At 38.1% G+C, this 21,590-nt stretch overlaps 1 protein-coding gene across 14 annotated transcripts in view; it reads left to right on the forward strand.

The window, feature by feature from the left end:
* HDAC9 (histone deacetylase 9) overlaps positions 1-21,590 on the forward strand; it is an 858,791-nt gene that overhangs the window by 809,922 nt on the left and 27,279 nt on the right. For all 14 annotated transcript variants that reach the window (XM_074340815.1, XM_019727246.2, XM_019727276.2 and 11 more), the window contains one exon: positions 558-642. In XM_074340815.1, coding sequence (XP_074196916.1) covers positions 558-642 — 85 coding nt within the window. The remainder of the gene's footprint in view (positions 1-557; positions 643-21,590) is intronic.

Here is a 21,590-nt window from a genome sequence, read left to right on the forward strand (position 1 = left end):
TGTACAGTTACTTTACTTCACCTTTGGTTTTATTTGAACATTTACTCTACCACTTATTCAATAGCAATTGAATAAGAGCAGCTGTGTCTAGGTTTTCTATTGTGAAGTGCCCAAAAGTATAAGGTGGTTAGATGTAAAACCACTGCAAAGCTATGGATGATAGACTGCCCACATTCTGTCTACTGCAACTTTCCTGAGATTTCCTTTGCAGGGTCCAGCTGCGTGTACAGACATGATGGAATTTGGTGTGTGAGGAACCTACAAAAATTACACAAATAACTCAGATTTTTAATGAATAATACACAGACATGCACCTGCTTCAGGGACTTCATAGATTAGTCTTGTGACCAATTGAAAAGCCCTTTGGAATTCAATTACATGGTGCAACACAGAAAATAAAACTGGTTACACTTTTAGAACCGATAGCAGCAGAATATTAACTAGTTCTAGGAGCAAGCTTGTTTTGTTTTTTAGGTTGTCTCAATTTGCTTTGCTGCTGTCAGTCTTATTGTAAAGTCATAATATTCTGCTCATCCTGTTGTCTGCTATTCTTGCAGCTGGAGCCACTTGCAGAAGATATTCTCCACCAAAGCCCGAATATGAATGCCGTTATTTCTTTACAGAAGATCATTGAAATTCAAAGTATGTTTTAAAAGTTTTTTTTTTTCACTTCTAACCGGATATAGGCAATTAAATTTATATTGAGAATTTGAGCATATGAGCAACATATTTGAGTTCCTCAAATACGAGAAACATATTTAAACTTGCTATAACTTGAACGTATTATATATTCATACCTAAATGTGCTATTGCCTTGCTCATAACATGGCAATCTTACACTGATAACTCAGACTGTAGATTTAGAATCTTGCTTTTCTTATATTTTCCAAGTACTTGGATTTTTTTCCCCATTATTACCACTAAGCATTTACTCGGAACATTGACATTAATGTAGAAATTGTGATTATATTGTCCAGTCTTAACTAAGGTAAGTTCTCTCCTAATGATGTTGGAATTCAGCAATCATTTACTGGTTTTCAGTCTGGCAGGAGAAGAAAAATTAGTGAGAAATCCTGACTATAAGCAAATCCAACTAAATAAAGCAGGGAAAGTCAGCGACTTCTTTACTATGCAATTCCCTTCACATTACTGTTACTTGTCAAGAGTTACTCTTTTTAGATTATGACACACACACACACACACACACACACACACACACACAGAAATCAACACAAAAATTAGCATGACGGGGAAAACCAAATGGCAAAATGAAGTGTGAAGGAGGATCACGAAAACCCTTGGCTTTGCTGCTGTCCTATAGAAGCATTTTGTCAACACTACTGAGAAGACAGCTTCCAGCTCTTTCTGAGGAGTCCTTGTCTTTGCTTGCTCAGGAGGAGTTTGGAGAGCTGAGTATCATTGGGGTTCTAGATTATCCATTCATCAGCCACTGTGACTGTTTACAAATCATGCCATATAGAAACTGAAAGTAATTTCCCACTTGCATTTCACTCATGGATTGAGGGCCATAGGTACCCAATGAATATTTATTGACTATATATCATAACTGGAATAAACTATGAATTTCAAAGATTTTCAGTAAAAAAAAGAAACATTCAAGTACTGGAGCCGAAAGCCTTTGAGTTAAGGCTAAAATAAAGGAACTGACAGACATGAAGAAGGGAAGGCTGGAGAAGATTTCATGGGCTTAGTACAAAATCCTGTCACTCTACTGATTTGTCTCATTATCACTGAGGGTAGATTAAGAGTCTATTGTATGTTATTGCAGATCTCAAGGAAAGGAATCTTGGAGTGATCTTTGACAACCTTCTCATATTCATCCACATCCAATCTAATGCCCCCTGCAGGTCATCTATCAAATAGTATAAAAATACCTAGTTTTTATACATGTTATTCTTTCATTCTGAGCATTCTTTTACCGTTATACACACAGATTATGAAAAGTTATTGCTCCTCTGTATAATCAGATAAGATCACTTTCAGTAAGCATTCCTGAGTACTTATTACATGTTGATCTCTAACAGCTTGATCAAATATCAAGGCACAGAGGTTATGGAAAGGAATAAGGCAGAGTTTCTGGCATCAAGAAGTTTATAGCCCAGTGAGAGACACTGCAACGGATCGTTCCAATACGGGGTCACCAGGTACCCTGAGATCATGAAGAAGGAGCAGTCCCTTTGGTGAGCCTCTTTCAGCTGGGATGAGAGGTACTGGAGAGGGAGGAAGGTTCAGGGAAGGTGCAAGGAAGACTTCCTGGCAGTGATAGGGCCTCAGCGAGCTTGATCTTAAGGACTGACCAGGATGTTGACCAGATGAAGAAAGAGTGAATGTTTCGAAGGGAATAACAGAAGCAAAGGACTTTATTTTCTCATAGGTGTGAAAAAATCATAGTTTGTGGATATCTTTAGAAACTGTATTATTGCCTTTTGTATTGGGTTTGATTTCCTAGTGATGACTTTCTACTGCATGATTTTTTTTTTCCTTTTGCCACTGACATTTTAGAGTGACTTGTGCCATCTGCTCAGGCCAAAAAACCTGTTTGACTCTTGCAAAGAATTCACTCTACTATCAAAACTTGCTGTATGAGAATTCTGCCACTCTGGCTTGTGAATTTTTGTCTTCTGCTCCAAAATGCATTTCCTACCACCCACAACTGACCACTTCCACTGAAAAATCCATTTCCTCCTACATTCCCATTGAGGGTTCCACCCAGTGCTTGTTCATTGAATACTTCCATAAAGTCTCAGCACTGACGTGTGGATTTTAATTAGTGGTATTTTTATTTTAAATGTTTCAGTTATTTAAGTTTTTGTGTATTTTACAGTCTGTTAGTTGTGGTTGCTTAATTAGACGATGGTCCTCAGGAGGCCAGGAGCATCCCTTCTCACCCCTGCATGCACCTGCAGGAAGTGTGGGCAGCAGGGAAGGGGTTTGAAGAGCCTGGGAATTGAGAGTAGTCAGATTTGAGTAAGGAGGATTTGAGTCATTCTTCAAGGCTGTCAGAAGCCAAAGCTGGCATCAAAAGGAGCTTCTGAAGAAGAGCTCCTCCTCCTGAGTCCCAGATACATGGTATAGTGGGTGCTGAGGTTGGCGGCTCAGCAACCATGCCTTCCTCACTTCAACCCAAAAGAAGCCTGGTTTTACTCTGGAGTCCTTACCACCAAATACCATGCACCTCAGGGGAAGATGAATGTATGCCCAGTTCCAGGGGAGCTGTTCTTAGTCCAAGGCTGAACCAGTCAGTGGTTAACAGTGACCAAACAGATTAAGCACTTAGCAGTGATTGGTTTAGGAATGGGTGCATCCCCAGTTCAGCACACTGAGAATCATTGGCTGGCCAATCTGTGCAGTCGCGTAAGCCTGACACTTACAAGGGTTCTGTGTATGGCTTACTGCTCTTACTGTTGCTGCCTTATAATTCTTACTACGTTTTGAACAAGGGGCCCACATTTTCATTTTGCACTGGGCTCCACGAACAATGCAGCCAATTCTGATGGAAATCAAGGTGCTGGTGATGCAAAAAAAAAAGTATTTACCGAGAAAGAATGATAGTAGCACCACCACAAGAACTCAAATTGTGGCCGAGGAGGAACTGAAGGGTAGGTTGAGGTTGTAAAGTGAAAGACAAACACAAGATGACAGTGATCTCTCACCATTTGGGACATGGGGTAAAAATCAGCACACAGAAAGTGGTTCGGGGCTGTGGCTTTGACCACTGTGGGGTACATTTTTATGTGGTTCTGTTGAACTGTGTCTCTTTGGGGCCGCGCGTCCAGACTAAAGAAACAAAAAAAGGGCTGTGTAAGGTCCATAGAGCAATAAAAGAAAGTGGGTATTTCAGAGTTGCAAACTTCACAGTGGCTCAGGAAATCAAAATTATGGGCTCCTGGCTTAGCAAACAATGTGAGATTTCTTTACAAATGTAAAACTGCACGCCTCCTTTTATTTTTCTCTGTTTTACAACCCACTCTTCCATTTCAAGTTCTATAGGATTCCAGGGCCTCGACTGGGCCCATTTCCCCTTTGGTGGGGAAAGTAGTCAGGACTGGCTGAATAACTTGTGGATCCCAGTGCCAAATGAAAATGTGTTAATGCTTCCTTGTTAAAAAAATATTAATAATTTCACAAAGGTGACAGCAAAGCCTTGATCCAAGAGTGAGGGACCATGTGAGCTTGGAGCCTGTGGGACTGTACCGGTTGCCTGTTTACAGAGTCGGCCTGAAGGTAGCTTTTGTTGAACAGGAGACCTCCTCTTCACATGTGTCTCAGAACGTCACACAGGTGCCTCGTTTTAACTTTAGGAGGTGTTTGAATTTCAGCCCAGCTCCTAGCCCAGGTTCTGAAGGATTCTTTTGTGCTACAGGTTGGGACTACAGTATCAGAAAACGTATGTAAATGTTGAGAAGCAAGGCCTTGGAGCATGTGGGAAACATTCAGGCAAGTTCCTAGATAGCCTTGTCCCAAGGCAGGCAGCAAGGTGCTGACAGGCCGAATGTGAATTTCTCTTTGAGACCTGAGCCCCCCAGCTGAGGGTGTGCAGGTGCTGGAGGCTGCGATTAGCATTGGCCCTTTGCCGGGCCACATGTATTTTGAGGCAGGATCATCCCTGTTGTCTTGTGCTTGTTTATGTTACTCATTTAGCTGCGAAGAAAAGGTCTTACCAGGCAACAGCGGGGCAAATATTTCTTCGGCAGGTCAGGGTCTGGTTTCGTCTCAGGATGGTGGGTGTATGCAAAGATCAACCATCCCTGAGATGCCAAAGTCCTCTGCCTCATCCCTATTGAGTTTTCAAGATGTAGCTCAGAGGTTATCTCTTTTGGGAAGCCACCTTTCAATCGCCCTTCATCTCTAGTCTAGATTAGATGCAGTTCCTGTGTGTTTTCATGGCAGAGATTGTTAGTTTATAATTGTCATATCCTTTGTTTAGTGTCTGGCACATAGTAAGTGCTCTGCAAATATTTGTTGAGTGAACGAATCAGCCAGTCTGTCAATGTTTGCCACATTTTTTGTTGTTGTTGTTGTTTTAAAGCCCAAACTGATTTTTTTTAACCTAAGATAATTGTAATACTCTTTGGCTAGCCCATGAAGAATAAGAAATGAAAGGCAGGCAAAATATACGAGAGCCCATTTCTTCTCTTTCCATCACAACCCACGAAGATGAATCCTTTCTAAGTTAGGAAGAACATGAATTATTTGTGAGCTACTATTTCCATGGCTAAGCTTGCTGGTGGCAGTTCTCAGAGCTAAATCTAGCAGTTGCTTGGCTGGCTATAATCACTAACAAGTGATGCCAGCGAAGGGTCAGCCCAAAGGACAAAGGACCCTCATACATATGTTTCCTTTCCTAAGACCCATCCTAACAATTTGGAGAGTCCATTGAACTCTTTCTTTTTCATGGCATAGTGAGAAGCAGGGTTCCCGAAAGCCATTTTTTCACACCAGTGCTGGCCCATGAGAAATGACATTTTCACTGATTATGGATGGGGAGAACCATGAAAGGAGTTGTTCATAAAACTGAATTTATTCAGTTTGAATACTATAATTTTAAGTCCTAAAAACATATTATGTAATGAATGATGCTGATATTGATCTGAGAAACCCCAAAATATGAAAACCACAAGTATAGAGTCATGGTTTCCTTTCTTTAAGTTTTTTAGCAAGAAGAGTGCTCCTTTTAAGTGTCAACAAATTTTAGAGACCTCCTGCATGATAGTGATAATAATAGTATCTTTTGTTTTGTGGATCAAGAAAATACATACATACACAAAGATTTGAGGTTTCTTTTAACATTTTGCTACACCCCTCCAGTAGTTTTCAGCTGATAGTGTAGAGTACTAGTGTACAGCACTTAAAAATTACATGAATTCCAGTATAATCCTCTCCTCCACTCATCAACCATGTAATAATGAGCAAGCCACTTAACTTTTCTGAGGATTTTCCAGAGGAATAACATGGCATATCACCATAGTACTTTTCTCAGTTGGTGCTACTGTGGCAACAAAATGGCAAATAAGAAACAGAATTATAAAATAAAAGTAGAAATTTTCCCCATGAAAGTGGGGAAAACTTTCATCTTTTTCTCACTCTAGGAATTCTTCCCTGTTTAGTAGATTGGGGTCTTCTTAGAATCCCTTATCATGCCAACCATAAGAAAATGGTGACATGGGCCAGAATGGGAAAGGAACAGTATTTGCAATATCAGTGTACATTCATGTCAGACTTATTCTAGATAAATAAAGGAATGACATAGATGTCTCCTGCATATGAAATTTATCATTATGCTAATATTCTCTCCATTTTTTTTTAAGCACACACACACAGAGTATTATTTAGGGCAACGAGAAGTGAATTCAGGGTGCTATAAATTTATCCAACTTTTAAGGTCAGTACGAAAAGCGATAGGATGTTCTCATTGTAGTAGGATGTACCACGTGATTATGTAATTGACTACTAGGTAGTCAGTTATCCACGTGATTCAGGCACCTACAGTGTGCAGAGCACACCCCTTCACACATTCTAGAGAAATGAAAATGAGATCAGATTCTCTCTGGGAGATCAAGGCAAGGATAGTTGACACCCACTCTTTGTCCGAACTGTGCTTCATTTATGTTTTGCATGTGTGTTATTAAAGAAATGACTTCCTCCTCCTCCTCGTCTTCCTCTTTCTCCACTTCTTCCTCTCCTTCCCTCCTCCTCTTTTTTCTCCTCCTTCTCTTCTGCCTCTTGTTATTATAATATGATCATATTTACTGTTCTGGAAACCATCCTTAGACATAACAACTGATCCTAGGAAAGATCAAAGAAATGTTCATTTTGTTGATTTCATTTCTACTCCATTTCCAATGAAAGATAACTAGTTGGTAAAATAAAGTACAAACACTGTTTATGTTATATTAGAGTGGATAACCAGAGTAGGTACTGTGCAGTTCTCTTGGTGATGAGAAGATATGGATGGTAATGAATGGAAAAAAGCTATTAAAGTAAGACAAGACTTGCTCTAAAGGTGAAAACCATTGACTTCTTGTATGTGAAATGCCATGCTCAGCCATCTCCTCCCATGACCATAATACTCTCTACCTACCCTCTTCCCAAGGAGAAGGGGCATTTATATCAGACAATCCAGGAGAAAATCCAGATTGTTTCTAAAATGAAAGGAATTTGCATACATCTCTTGTGGGGAAATTGTCCAATATTTTGACCTCATGGGGCTATGCACACAGTTCAATGGGTTATTCCCCTAAATTGCAACATGTGCTACATAAATCATCTCACATGCTTTACCGGCTTCTTGACTCCACACCCAAATGCTAAACCACACTGTTTATCCTCTTTTTGTCCCTTCCTATTACATTTTGATTTTCTTTTCTCTACTTTCTCTTTTCCTCTCTCCTCCATCTCCATTCTATTGAAATCCAGGAGAGAAGAGCAAGAGATAACCCACAATGTAGGAAAGGGACTTTCAACTCATAGAGATTGGAGGTTTTATTTCAAGCAGGGAAGAACATGATTAATTAAACAGGCATTTGAGAAGATCTCTATGCCTGCAGTAAGGACAGAAGATTGAGTAGGGCTTATTGTCCGATGCGGCCAGTTTCATTCAGATGGAGAATTGGCATGGTATGGTAATTAATTAGCATGGAAATCATTAATGGTGTCTAGGTTTCAGGCTTGGAGGACTGAGTAGATGGTGGTGTCATCTGCTGTGATAGAGAACAGCGGAGGAAGAAAAGGTTTGAAAGAGAAGGTGGCGAATATTAGATTTAAGAAAAAGAAACTTCCCTGACTGAAAGGCTTGAAGGTTGGGGGGGAAGGAGGCATCATCCGAAACATCAGTTTTTCACTGCAATGAAGTGATGGAGGGACATTGGATGAAATTATTTACACTGTGCAAATCCTGTAAGCTGTTAGCAAATAATAAAATAACAATTACTGAATGCTTTCAATGTGCTAGGCACTGTTCTAAGCACTCTTATTTATAAAATTAACTCATTTAATCTTCTCAGCAACCCTGTAAGGTGGATACTATTTTCATTCCTATTTTACAGCCAAGTAAGCCGAGGCACATCTCGGTTAATTAACTTCCCCCAAGGTCACACAGTTAATAGGTGGACAAAAGCAAGATCATAAATCAAGGAGTGTACTTCCAGAGTCTGTGGTCTTAGCCACTCTGCTATAATATCTCACAAATAAATCCATTCCCTTTGCAATTATTGTATACACTTTTTCCCATTTCTTCCAAAAGTCAAAGGTTTATTTAAAAATATCAATTTAACTGAAGATTTGGAGATTGGGAGGTTCTGGTTAATTGAGGTTTAGCCGCAGTCATTTCTAGAAGGGCAGTGCCAAATTACAAGGAGCCATGGAGCTATGAATCCACTTTGGAGCCCCTTGTAAACTTGCAAAATACATCTAATCACACAAAAATGTAAGGATTGGCAGAATTTCAACTCCCTGCCCTGTTGAGTTTAAAACCCTGACTGTTGTCAGGTGTGAGCTGCTATTTGTCATAGATTCTTTGGCTTTAGACAGAGGCCTTGACGTTGCAGCCCTGGGCCTTCATTGAAGAAAAGCAGTGTTAGACATTTTCCCACTATTAACCCCGCCAACCCTTCTTGTATCAGAGCCAGGTCAAACTTGTACACATGGCTTTTCGAAAGTTGATTTTGAACTTCTAATTAGCCATTCTCTTGAAATGTTGAAACTCTGATTATTGTTTGGTGGAGCCCTAATACGCGAATGTACCACAATAAAAAGGGAAATCTGCCATCTGCTAAGAGACTTAACTTGTCTGGATTATTTTATATATATATATATATTGCAACTGCATCTGTAATTACGAGTTTTCTTTCACTCACATTTCTATTAAGGCAAAACTAATCAAACCAAGAGAATAAATACAACTGTGTGTGTTTCTAGGACGGAAAACTCAAGAAATCCTTTGTGATTATATACTAAGCTTTTAGCACCCATATGAGTCAGACACACAGACACAGACACACAGACACACACACACACACACACACACACACACACACACATACACATACACATACACATACACACACACCCCACAAGATAGCATTCACTGAGATAGGGCATGCTAGAAGGTCAAGTTTGGGGCAAGATTATTTGCTGGGTACGTAACTAATTATGCATTGCAGAGTTGTAAGAGGACTGCAGAATCTTCAGACAACTCTGCAATGCATAATTAGTTTCCTCATCTTGTTCATGAATAAATTGAGGCTTAACAAGTTTAGGTCATTGGTTGCAGGTCTTTCAACTAGTAAGCAGTAAAACCAAGATTTGAACCCTGGTCTGGCTGTGTTGTCAAAGCTCAGTTTCTTTCTGTTAAAGCATATGACCTTCCTGTTCTACTTCATTTCACAAATAGGACCATCGTTCCTCCAGGCTTCCTATTTCCAACTATCCCAGGATAGATACTAAAATAGACTTCTCCTAAAACATAATCAATTCTGCATACATCAAAACTAGCTATGTTAATACATTACTGAGATTGCTAGAATGTAAGGGAAGAGGAAGAAGAAGAAAAAAAACAAAAAACATAGCCGAAATTTAATGGGGCAGTAAGCAGTAAGTAACAAAAAAATCAGAGTTTCCCTGGGGCAAATAGTGATATCAGTGCTATAAGTGCACAAGAAAGCCCAAGGTCTGCATCAAAGTTGGGGATATTAATGGGTACTAACGATGAATAAATTGGTCCACTCCCAGATTCTGAAGGAAACAAATGCCATTCCTTTAGGGAGGAAGTATCCCTAGTTTAGACCTTCAGTATGTATAGAGATCAAGCTCCACAAAATATGAGCTCAAATAAATAAATACATACATACCTAAATAGTCGAATAAGGTCAAATGCACAAGGACATAAGCCACTAGGGAAAGTCAACAGAAAGGAGAAACGAGGAAATAATAAGCTTTACTCGTGGGGTTAAAATGGAGGAAGGGCATTATTTTCAAGTAATGATAATAGATTAAAAATACCCATTTCCTTTCACTCGTCCATGAAACTCTAAGAAAATCATAATAAAGAGGGTTTGTTTTGTTTCGTTTTTAAGATATACACTCATAGGGGTAAAGAATGAGAAAGGAAATAATAGGAACCTGGAGAGCAGATGACCATCTGTTACTGTCTTAGCAGACCTGAAAAAAACAAATGCTAAGCCAGTGCTGGCAGGCAGGCATAGCTCTGCCAGAGAGGGATACATCACACCCATATGCCATAGAATTGTTAACCCACACATCTAAGACTCTTTATTTTACTTCATTTATCTTAATTATCATTTCTCCTAATTCATTATCCCTTTCCTTTCTTCACTTTTTTCTACGTCCCGCTTAAAAACAATAACACTAAATTCATTTATCCTCTACCTTTCTTTCCATCTGCCTTAAAGGTCTTGCCCATCTACTTCACCAATATAGTAAAATCGCAACCCTGAATAGATTCTACAAAGAACTTTCTCCAACACTGGACCTAAATCAACAGGTCTGCTCAAAGTTGTCACGAATCGTAGCAGTTTGACCTCCTATAAATTTATGATCACCAAACTTCAATGGGCCCATTATAATCCTACTGTGTTTCTTAGGTCAAATTTACTCTGCCTCTCAAACTTCTCTTTCAAACTTCACTCTCCTCAAACCTCCATCCAGCTCACCTCCCCACTTAACCTCAGCAACAAACCTTACTTGAAGTATAGCTACCAAACTGCTTTCCTTGAACTGTTAAGTCCCATCAACAGTAAAATGCCCTCAAAATAGCTCCCATCTCAAAAACAAGCGCCAGCAACTTCATTCCTTCTCCGGTGTGCCATCCTATTGCTCTTTAACCCTTCAAGAACACAGTCTTGAAAGATGTTTCTATCTAGTTATCTCCATTTTCTCACCTCCAAAACCCCATCAGAAGCCCTCTCACCTGGTTGTGATCTCGCTATGGTTACCAGTGTCATTCTACTGTCAGATCAAAAAAGCAATTTTACTAAACTTTTATTTTGAAATAAGTTTGGATTTAGAGAAAAATTGCAAATACTAAGGGTGCCAAAAAAAATGTATACACATGACTTGTACTCATTTTTTGTTATCAGTATATATTGAGTGTTACAATTTTTTTTTGAATGTGGGCTGATTTCTCCTGCTGTATTTTTTTAAAGATTTTATTGGGGAAGGGGAACAGGAGTTTATTGGGGAACAGTGTGTACTTCCAGGACTTTTTTCCAAGTCAAGTTGTTGTCCTTTCAGTCTTAGTTATGGAGGGCGCAGCCCAGCTCCCGGTCCAGTTGCCGTTGCTAGTTGCAGGGGCACAGCCCACCATCCCTTGTGGGAGTCAAACCAGCAACCTTGTGGTTGAGAGGACATGCACCAACCAACTGAGCCACCAGGGAGCTCAGTGGCAGCTCAGTTCAAGGTGCCGTGCTCAATTTTAGTTGCAGGGGGCGCTGCCCACCATTCATTGTGGGACTCGAGGAATCCAACTGGCAACCTTGTGATTGAGAGCCCACTGGCCCATGTGGGAATGGAACCGACAGCCTTCGGAATTAGGAGCACAGAGCTCCAACCACCTGAGCCACCAGGCCGGCCCCTGAGTATTACAATTTTAATACAGTTTTTTCCTTTCTTAAAATGTGTATACATTTTTTTTTGTCACCCTCTGTATAATAATGTTTATAATAGAGTTCTGCTATAACCTTCACCCCACTGCCCCTAATATTGACATCTTGTATAACCATAGAACAAGGATAGAAACTAAGAAATTAACAGTCATACAGTACTGTTAACGAAGTTGTAAACTTTAGATTCCACCTGCATATTCACTAATTTTCTAATGCTGTTCCAGAATTCAGTACATAACTGACACTTTGCATTTAGTTGTCATGTCTCTGTCTTCTCCCATCTATGACAGTTTCTCACTGTCTTTCTGTGCCTTTTATGACCTTGACACTTTTGAAAAGCACTGCTTAGTTATTTTGAAGAATGTTTCTCAGCTTGGGTTTTCTGATTTTAATGATTGGATTGAGGATATACATCTTTTACAAAATTACTACAGCAGTGATGCAGTACCCTTCTTAGTGCATCAGAGCTGTGGTATGCAATGTCAGCATGTCTTTCTTGTTTTTGGTGACGCTAACCTTGATCACCCAATTAAGGAATTCTCTAGTATAATGTTACACTATTTCCCTTTGGAACTAATAAATATGTTGGGAAGATACTTTGAGATTATGCAAATATCCTGTTTCTCCTCAAACTTTTACTCACTAATTTTAACAGCCATTGGGGGATCTTGCCTGCAAAAAGCATTACTCTGGTGTTCCAATGCAGATTCTGTATTTTCCTTACTCTTCTATATTTATTACTTGGAAATGATCTGTAATAACGAGATGTCCTTTCTCTTCCATTCATTAATGTAATCATTATATATTTCTATCAGTGGGTTATAATCCAGTATTGTCATTTATTTTGTTGCCCAAATTGTTCCAGCGCTGGACATTCAGTCTCTTTAAGGCTGACTCCTATGTCTTTTTGTGAGCACTTTCTTACTTTCTGGTACCACAAGATGTTTCAAGTTCACCTTGATTTTTCCCTGCCTGTATTACTCTGGATTCTCCAGAGAAACCACACACACACACACACACACACACACACACTAAGGCAATAGCTTGTGCAGTTATGGAGACTGAGAGTTCCAAGATGTTCGGTAAGCAAGCTGGAGACTCAGAAAAGTAGATGGTATAGTGGTAGTTCAAGTCCAAATACCTGAGAACCAGGAGAACCAGTGGTATAATTTTCAGTCTGAGACCATAGGTCCAGCTCTCTTGGTCGGCCAGAGATAGAGAATTCTACCTTATTCAGCCTTTTATTCTTTCCAGACCTTCAACTGATTGGATGAGACCCACTACTTAGGGAAGGCCGTCTGCTTTATTCAGTCTGCTGATTCAAGTGTTAATCTCATCCAGAAACACCCTCACAGACACACTCAGAATAATGTTTAACCAAATATCCGGGCACTCTGTGGCCCAGTGAAGTTGACACATAAAATTAACTATCACAAGTCCACCTTTTATCTACTTAACACCATACACGTTTCCTTAAACCATACTTAATTTCCAATTGAAGACACTAATAAGGTGAGAGCTCTGCCTAACATGTTACAACTATTGTGAGGACAACTAAAAACCACGAAGCCCTTCCCCAAGAGAGGAAGTAAAGCTTTGAATGACATTTATTCTCAATATCCCATAACTTAAATACTATGATACAAAATTAACATGACTTGAATACTATGACATTAAATTAACAATACTTAAATACTATGATGTAAAGCCAGTGTCTTACATTACATGATAAGGGAGTAAGGGATGGAGGAAAACAAATATATTTGCATACCAATAACATGCATAACAAAAAGGAGGAAATACTCAGCACCATTGCAGCCCTTGTTATACGGTAATTAGTCATGCATCACCCTTGGTGTTTATAACTAGCTTCTTCCCACTATCCATTCTGTATCCCCTTTGCCTTCAGCAAGCACCTCAGCTGGTCATGGCTTTTTCACCTGGTAGAATGACTCAACCCTTCATTCCTGAAGGGTGTGGGCCATATTAGTAGTAATGCTGCCTAGAGTGGGTTGTTGTAGTTTTCCATTGACCTTAATCACAGGGCATGGTAGTACTAGGAAGTATCCTCAGGAATCACCTGTGTTCCATGCACACTCTTCCCTCTTCCTTACCTCCCTTGTGGAGAAGCAATCCAGCTTCCCCTTGGTGGTCAGAATCATCACCCCAGTCAGCACATTAACTCCTTTCTTTGCCTTTTGAGTCAGAGGCATGAAGAGTGTGAAGTGGCGACAGGCTTAACTTCCAGGTCAGTGCAATCGTTGTGTCTCCTGGTGGATGCTTTCCTCCCTTTGGAACTAATACCTTTAGGCTAACAAAGCATAAGGTCACAGGAACAGTAAGCAGAAAGGTTGCCAGTGGATCACAAGGTGTAAGAGGTGCCATTCCCATTTGCCCTCTTTCACTCCTGGACACAGGACTCCTGGATATGGGAGAAACAGCGCCCTGTGCTGGATGCTGACCTAGAGCATATGCATCCTCCTGGAGGTCCTTCCCCAGTCCTGCATGATATTGCCACCCAGCTTTCACTGAAATGGAGTCTGCTAAAGCCGTTCCACCGTTCTGTCAGACCAGCTGCTTCAGTTCTGCTGTAGACCACACTCACCTTGCCTTTGGCAGTTGAATGCTGCCACTTGGGCCCTGCCACCCTGGGATCCAATGACTCTCCTTGCATTTCGGTTCCCCAATTCAGTAGCCACAGATCCCACTGTAAGTTATAGTCTACAGAAATGAGCGATCACAGCGCTCTTCAAGAATTCCAGGGGTCCCTTCACAGAGTTATTTCTCAGTCATGGTGAAGTGTGTGTTTTCTGGATGCTCCCAGGGTGGGTAAGTCTTAAATGACAAATCCACTCTAACATGCCAGAATTCCTAAATCATTGAATCCCTTCATCTTCACTAAATCACAACAGGTCTGAGATTTCTAACTCACTCACTGCAGGCCATGTTTTGGTCCATGTTGTAGCTAGCCAAACAAATGAACTATTAGAGCCTCCTCCCCACCCCACCCCCCGTCTCTCCTAGCTGCGACACTAAATGCAGAGTCTCTGTGTAGTGAGCCCTTCATCCTCTTGCCTAAATCCTTTTCACACTACAGATTCTTTTTCTCAGTATACAATATGGATAAGTTATTTCAACCTTCTTTTCTTTACTTTTCTCATCTATAAAATAAGGAAAATGAAAGAATCTATCTCACAAGGTAGGTCTGAAATTATATGAAATTACCTGTTAAACACATGGTCACAGGCATAGCATAGGCACTCAATAACTATTTCTCATCATTTTACTTGTTGTTTTTGTCCCAGAGCGTATCTCCATGACCATATTACAAGAATAACTCCCAAAACTTATATCTTTCGCTCCAACCTCAGATCTGAGTCCCAGATGTTTATTAAACTCTAGTTCAGCTTCTTTCGTTTGTTATCACAAAGGCACATCTAGTCACATGTCCAAAGACATTGTTATTTTTTTTTGCCCCAAACCTCAGCCTCTTCAGAGTTTCTTGATCCTAGTAGACGGAACCCCATCCTTCCAGTTTTGCTAGACAAGAATGTAGGAATTATTCTTCATGTTACTCTTTCATTGCTGCCTACATCCAACCCATTATCCTGCCCTGGTTTTTGTACTCTTGAAACATTTCATTCATCCATCCACTTATTTCTGTTCTCATGATCACTGTCTCAAATCAGGCTTCATCATCTTTCTCCTGGACCGTTTCAGTACAGAGTATCTCCCACATCCATTCTTGCTTTCTTCAATTTATTCTCTAAAGTGCTACCAGACTGATCTATTGCTAGATAAGGCATATTAGTCTGTATACCTTCTTGCTTTAAAACAGAGGTCAACAAAGTTTTATATACAGTGTTAGATAGTAACTACATATGGTGTTGTGTTTCAAGTGCTTAACTTTCTGTTGTAGCAAGGAAGCAGCCATAGCCAGTGTATCATGAGCATTGTTGTGTTTCAATAAAACTTTATTTATGAAAATAGAGTGTGGGACCAATTTGGTTTCTGAAAAATGAAAAATCTGAAACAAGTGTATCTGGATGGAATGTTGAAATAACAGACATCACCCAAGATACCGATTGTAAGGACACCTAAATTTCTGGCCTGAGAAGTGGAGGAAGAAGTATTCAACATTGCTGCCACCTGGTGCACCGGACAGGTGTGCTGTAGACACAGCTGTGACGTGCATGATGCCACCAAGCTGCCAGAAGGTGGTGTTGTGGGGAACATGGAGAATCAGAGGTTAGGTCTGGGTTAAATATGTTCAAGAACTAGGGGGAGCAATCCTGCATGCAGCGTTTATACTCTGAATTTTTTCCTACAGAAGTTTTGTCAATTATTGTACATTACAACTCCACAACTATTTTATGGTTAGTTACCTATTTTAAATTTGCCATCAACACTATTGGCTGAAATGTGCTCAGAAACAAATGTGCATGTTAAAAAATTTAGTGCTCAATTGTTATTTCTCAAGAAAGTTGGTAATTGACATATAACTTGCACAAAGTGTTTGTCAACTTATCATTCATCATGGGGACGTAGTAATGTCACGAGTGACGTGAACCCTGAATATACGTGCTGCTGAATCAGTGTCAGTATCTACTTTAAAATTTAGTAATTATTTAAAACAAAACAAAAATAGAAATTAAGGCCAAAGGGGATCATTTAACAAGTGCAGTTGCAGGAAGTGCATTTAGGTATCACTCTGTGAAGCATGACTTTTTATTTAGGTAAAATGACTATGCTTCTAAATTTTTTAAATTAACTTTCACTTTCAAGTGTTATTTTTCAAGCTCCAAAGTGAAGTGATAGTTGTTATTTGTTGACTCTACCAGAAGAATCCAGTGTCCTCAGATACTTCAAACAGAAAAATACCTTAATTCTAATAATGGTTTTCATATTTTTCATTCAATTAATGGCATCAAAGTAAAGCTTTTGGAAATAAATCTGCCAAAAATGAAACATAGGGCATTATTGTGGCTACTGTTATAAATTACAGTGAAAATCTAACACTGACAAGATCATTTGTTTTTCTATTAATATGCAAATTTAAACTTTGGTGGAGCATAGCTTAATCTGAAAGAATAGGAAAGTGTTCAGCATTAGTTATAGAGCATACAAAATTCTTAAAATTTTATAAATTTTAAAACTTAATAAAAGTAGTTAACGTAATTAAATTTTATTTTTAAATCCCTTAAAAAAGCAATAGGCTTGATCCTCTACAAATGAAAATTTAAGCTGTTGTTCTCAGAACTGTAAATACCTTGATGTAAACACAATTAGGGTAAAATAGAGTTAAATTAAATGCAATGTTTTTGAAATACAGCTGCTATTGCTGGCAAAGAAAATAAAACACTTCAGCATGGCAGTACAAAATTTCTCTCTTTGCTGCCCATTACCACCTAACGTAATATCAAACTATTTTATAAATGACTTTTCTGAATTTCAATTACATTTTTTCTAATCAGTTAAAATCATTAATCAGAATTTTCAGTAATGGACTTCTGACCCGACATGTGGAGTAACTACATACTATAGGAACTACTCTTTGATCAGAAACAAAAGAGAAGCAGAGAAACACATATATGGAACATTGTTTTTGGACATTGGACAATAGTCAGTGAAGGGCTGTGATCACAGTGGAAAACAAACAAGGAAAGAAAAATAAACAAAATGAGTCCTACACTTGCCCAAACTTACTAATGAGAGGCAATTTCCAGGCTGCAGCATAGGGAGGGAGAATCCAAATAGAGTCCAGTGGTTTTTCTGAGTTGAAGATACAGAAGTGATCAGATTTTGGGGAGACGGAAATGACTAGAAATTGTGAGGCAGAGTATTTGAGATGAAGTTGCTATACGGTGAAAGAGCTCCATGTGTCTCTACAGCAGTTTCCTTAAACCTTTGTCTTACTTATCTTTACATGCATGGAATGAAATGCCACAAGGCTGGCAAACAAGCCAATGGAAAACAGAAGGTTAAGCAACTCAAGGAGCTCACACAGGAAATAGTCTATATTCCCACTAGCCAAAGTAGAAAGACTTTATGATACACAAAATATCAAGCAGAGACATCAAAATAGTTTCATCTTAGTTGTAGGGCTAAATTAGCCTGATAGCACAAGCCTGCTCTGGAGCCACTCTAATGAAGAATACAAATAAGCAAGCAAGCAATTGCAAGTGATTGCAAGTAATGTAACCGCATGACAAAACAAAGTCCAACACTTGCAAAGAACACAGCAAGATAAAACAACCAAAAATGTTCAAATTAACAATGTCAAGAATCTAGATGAAAATTACCAGGCATGCAATGGAATAGGAAAATACGACCTAGAATATTAAGACAATTAGCAGCGGCTGACTCAGAAATGCAAGGTATGATGGAATTTGCAGGCAAGAATGTCCAGTAGTTACTTCTATTGTGAAGAGGAAAAATGCCAACATAATGCGAAGAGAAAAGATAAACACAAAAACCGTGGAAATGGGAATTTTAGAGATAAAAAATACAATATTTGAAATGAAAGTTTGCACCCTGGAAGTATTAATGGCAGATTATACACATAATGCAAAAAATTTTTAAATAGTGAAGTTGAAGAAATACTAGAAACTATACAAAGTGAAGAACAGAGAGAAAAGGCCTGAAAAAATAGTATGTCAGTGATATACCGGACAACATCAACCAGTATAACATACCTGTAATTGGAGTCCCAGAATAGGTGGCAGTTGGGGAAATATCAAAAGTAATGGGAAAGGGTTTTATAAATTTGATGGAAAACTACAAATCTACAGATCCAAGAAACTCAATCAATCTCAAGCAGAATATACATGAATAAAATCACAGTGAGGAACATCATAATGAAATCTTAAAATAAGCCGGGGGGTGGGGGAGTAACCATATTAACACAAAGAAACAAAGATAAAGATGATAAGAAAAAGATAACAAATATATTGAATCTCAAAGTATTATGTTAAGTGAAAGAAGCCAGATATTAAATTTATAGTATGTGGTGCCATTTCTGTGAAATTCTAGAAAAAACAAAAGTGCAGTGGCAGAATTTCAATGATTCTCAGGGGCCAAGAAGAAGCCTAAGATACTGACTCCACAAGGACAAAAGGAACTTTTTATGAGAAGAAAATAGTCTATATTTTGACTGCTGTAGTGGTGACATGGCTGCACACATTTGTTCAACATGCATCTTGACCTGCCCTTAAAATTGGTAATTTTTTTTTTATTAGTTTATTAGTTTCAGGTGCACAAGACAAAGTAAAACTTAGATGTTTATCATTTATATCCCTCACCCTGTGTGAACCCCCCTCCCCCCATCCACTATCCCTCTGTATGTTGCCCAAATTATAAAATTGGTAAATTTTATTGACGCTTAACTATACCTCAATGAAGCCATAAGAAATAATCATGAAATGAGCAAAACTACCAGATTTTAAAGCTTTTCAAGAATTACAATTACAGTAAATAGTGTTTTCAAAAGGGAAAACATTTAAATTGATCCCCATGAAAGCAAGAGAATAAATGAATAGAAGAATAAACACTCAAACTGTGCACAAGATTTGATTTTGACAATTATGTAGTTGGACTTTCAAAGATGTCTATTTGTTGATGGAATCATTGATAAAACTATTCTTAACTAGATAAATTTATATTCTGTTCTGGAATGGAATGAAATTGAGAAGTCATATAACTTTGCAGCATCTAAATTCATTAAATAAAATTTTAAAGATTCATAAATGGAGAAAACTTTTTTGATAAATTTGGCTTATATAAACTGTTTGCTAAAGAAAGGTACTCAAGGAGGAAAAAGACAGTAGTTATGAAAATATTTTGTATGAAATAGTTACTCATTTCAATATTTTAACAGCTAAGTGAAAATATTTCACACTTAGCAGAAATTGTTCTGAGCTTACCAGATAGTACTGTATTTTAGAGACAGTATTTGCCAACCAAAAATAATATAGTCTCTTCAGAAAAGTAAATTAAAGATGCCACAATTTCAAATTTATTTACCATTAAATTCCACTGTGAAGAACACTTCAGGCAATTTTATGAAAAAGTCTAAAATATTTAGACTACTTTGAAGTAAAAAAATACATTCTTCATAAAAAATACCAATAATATTCTATCAGTGAGATGGTCACAAAACTGATTAACATATGTGAATATTGACCAACAATCATAATGCTGCTTGTGTCCTTTTTCTAATGTTAAGGTAATCAATATAAAGAAGTTGGTTATTGTGCTTTTACATGAATAATGCTATTTTTATTTTTTAGAATGAATTTTAGTTGTAAAAATAATTTTTGAATAGCACTACTTTTTAGATCCATTGATAAAAATAACTCGTTGACCAATAAATGAAGATTTCCATAGCATCCAATTTTTATTTTTAGCCCCATTTTAACATCAAAATTGTCCCAACTTGGATGAAAAATGACCTGGTCACTCTATTTATACACCTATTTTCAATACATCTTTATTTTTGCATATATGTAATGCTTTGGATACTAAGTTCTCCATATATCTATAAAAATGTATCTTTAAAAAGTATTAAGAAACTCTAAGCGCTGGAAAATTCATGAACTCAGGCCCTTTGTAAGTCCCAGATATTAATAATCTCTAAGTTTGAAGGGACTAGTAACAGGCTTAGGTCAGTACCAGCTTCTTTTCATATGAGAACATGTGTGCAATGACAACAGGTGATATCATTCAAATGAGAAGAACACATCTGAGAAATGACTCCACAGATCCCAAAATGATGATGAAAGGGGGAGATTTTCAAAGTGTCAGGAGGTTTTCAAAGTGTCAAAGGGCTTTGGTTGGGAAAACTTTGGTAGGAGGATTATTTCTAACATAAACCTTCATATGTCAACAACTCCTTTTTCCAAATTACTCATTACCAAAACAATCTGGTTTATACTGAAGTCTGATTACACAGTACCTGCAAGATGCCCTTTCCTGGCTCCTATCTGACCCAGTGACATTCCATCTATGGTACCCACCTCTAACTCTTGACTGTCTGCATTCCATTATCTAGTTTTCACCTTTATTTTAAAATTCCTTCTTTGCTTTATCTTTACCAGACAAAACAAAAATGCAGAATAATAAAGGCTAAATAGTCCAATAAAAAAGTGCTGAAAAATGAGAAAAATGAATAAGGATAGAGGATATGATCAAAAAGGGAGGTGTGTGTATCCAGTTTTAATAGAAAACTCTTTTGCTAGTTTTTTTCCTTAGGAGAGCAACCCAGTAGTGGCTGGTTACTAATATTTTACTTTATGAATAACAGCTCCTGAAAACTAGTAATAAACCTTGGTTCATTTCTCTTATGTGCTAATTGGGGGTATTATTCCCATACCAACAGATATGATTTTCTTGCACATGTTTATGAAAGGAAAAAACTCTACCCATCATGTGAAAATATAACCCATAAATTGTGGGATTTGAATTGGCTGCATATTTCACAGTCTGTACCCACTTTAATTATTCTCCTTTACAAATAGAGATAGTGGTCTATAAATGCATTATTCATGTAGAATATTTCCCTTGTTTTTATAGGCTTTGCCAGAGGCCATATTGAATTTAATGTTTTGGGTTATTTTTGAGTCAGGAACCTCATGCATCTGGATAAAAGCCAAACTTCTAACATTTTTTCTTAGCAGGATATTTTATACGCATTAAATTTTATTCAAAAAGGTCTCAGCTATTTAAAATCTTTCTTACTACTCACATACATAAAGACTAAACTTTGAAGGATCATTGTCAGTCATTCTGCTTAAAGAGTTATTAATGATTCATACATTCTGTACTGATTGTGTCTTAGGAGTCAAGATGTTTATTTTGTCTATGACCAAGAGCTCTCTTCTTGAAGAAAAAGTACAGTGCTTCAAAATTAAAGCCCCTGGTTATTCTAGATGTGCCATATTATCTAAAAGT

This window comes from Rhinolophus sinicus, linkage group LG09, assembly GCF_036562045.2.
Source record: "Rhinolophus sinicus isolate RSC01 linkage group LG09, ASM3656204v1, whole genome shotgun sequence".
In the NCBI taxonomy this organism is placed as follows: domain Eukaryota; kingdom Metazoa; phylum Chordata; class Mammalia; order Chiroptera; family Rhinolophidae; genus Rhinolophus; species Rhinolophus sinicus.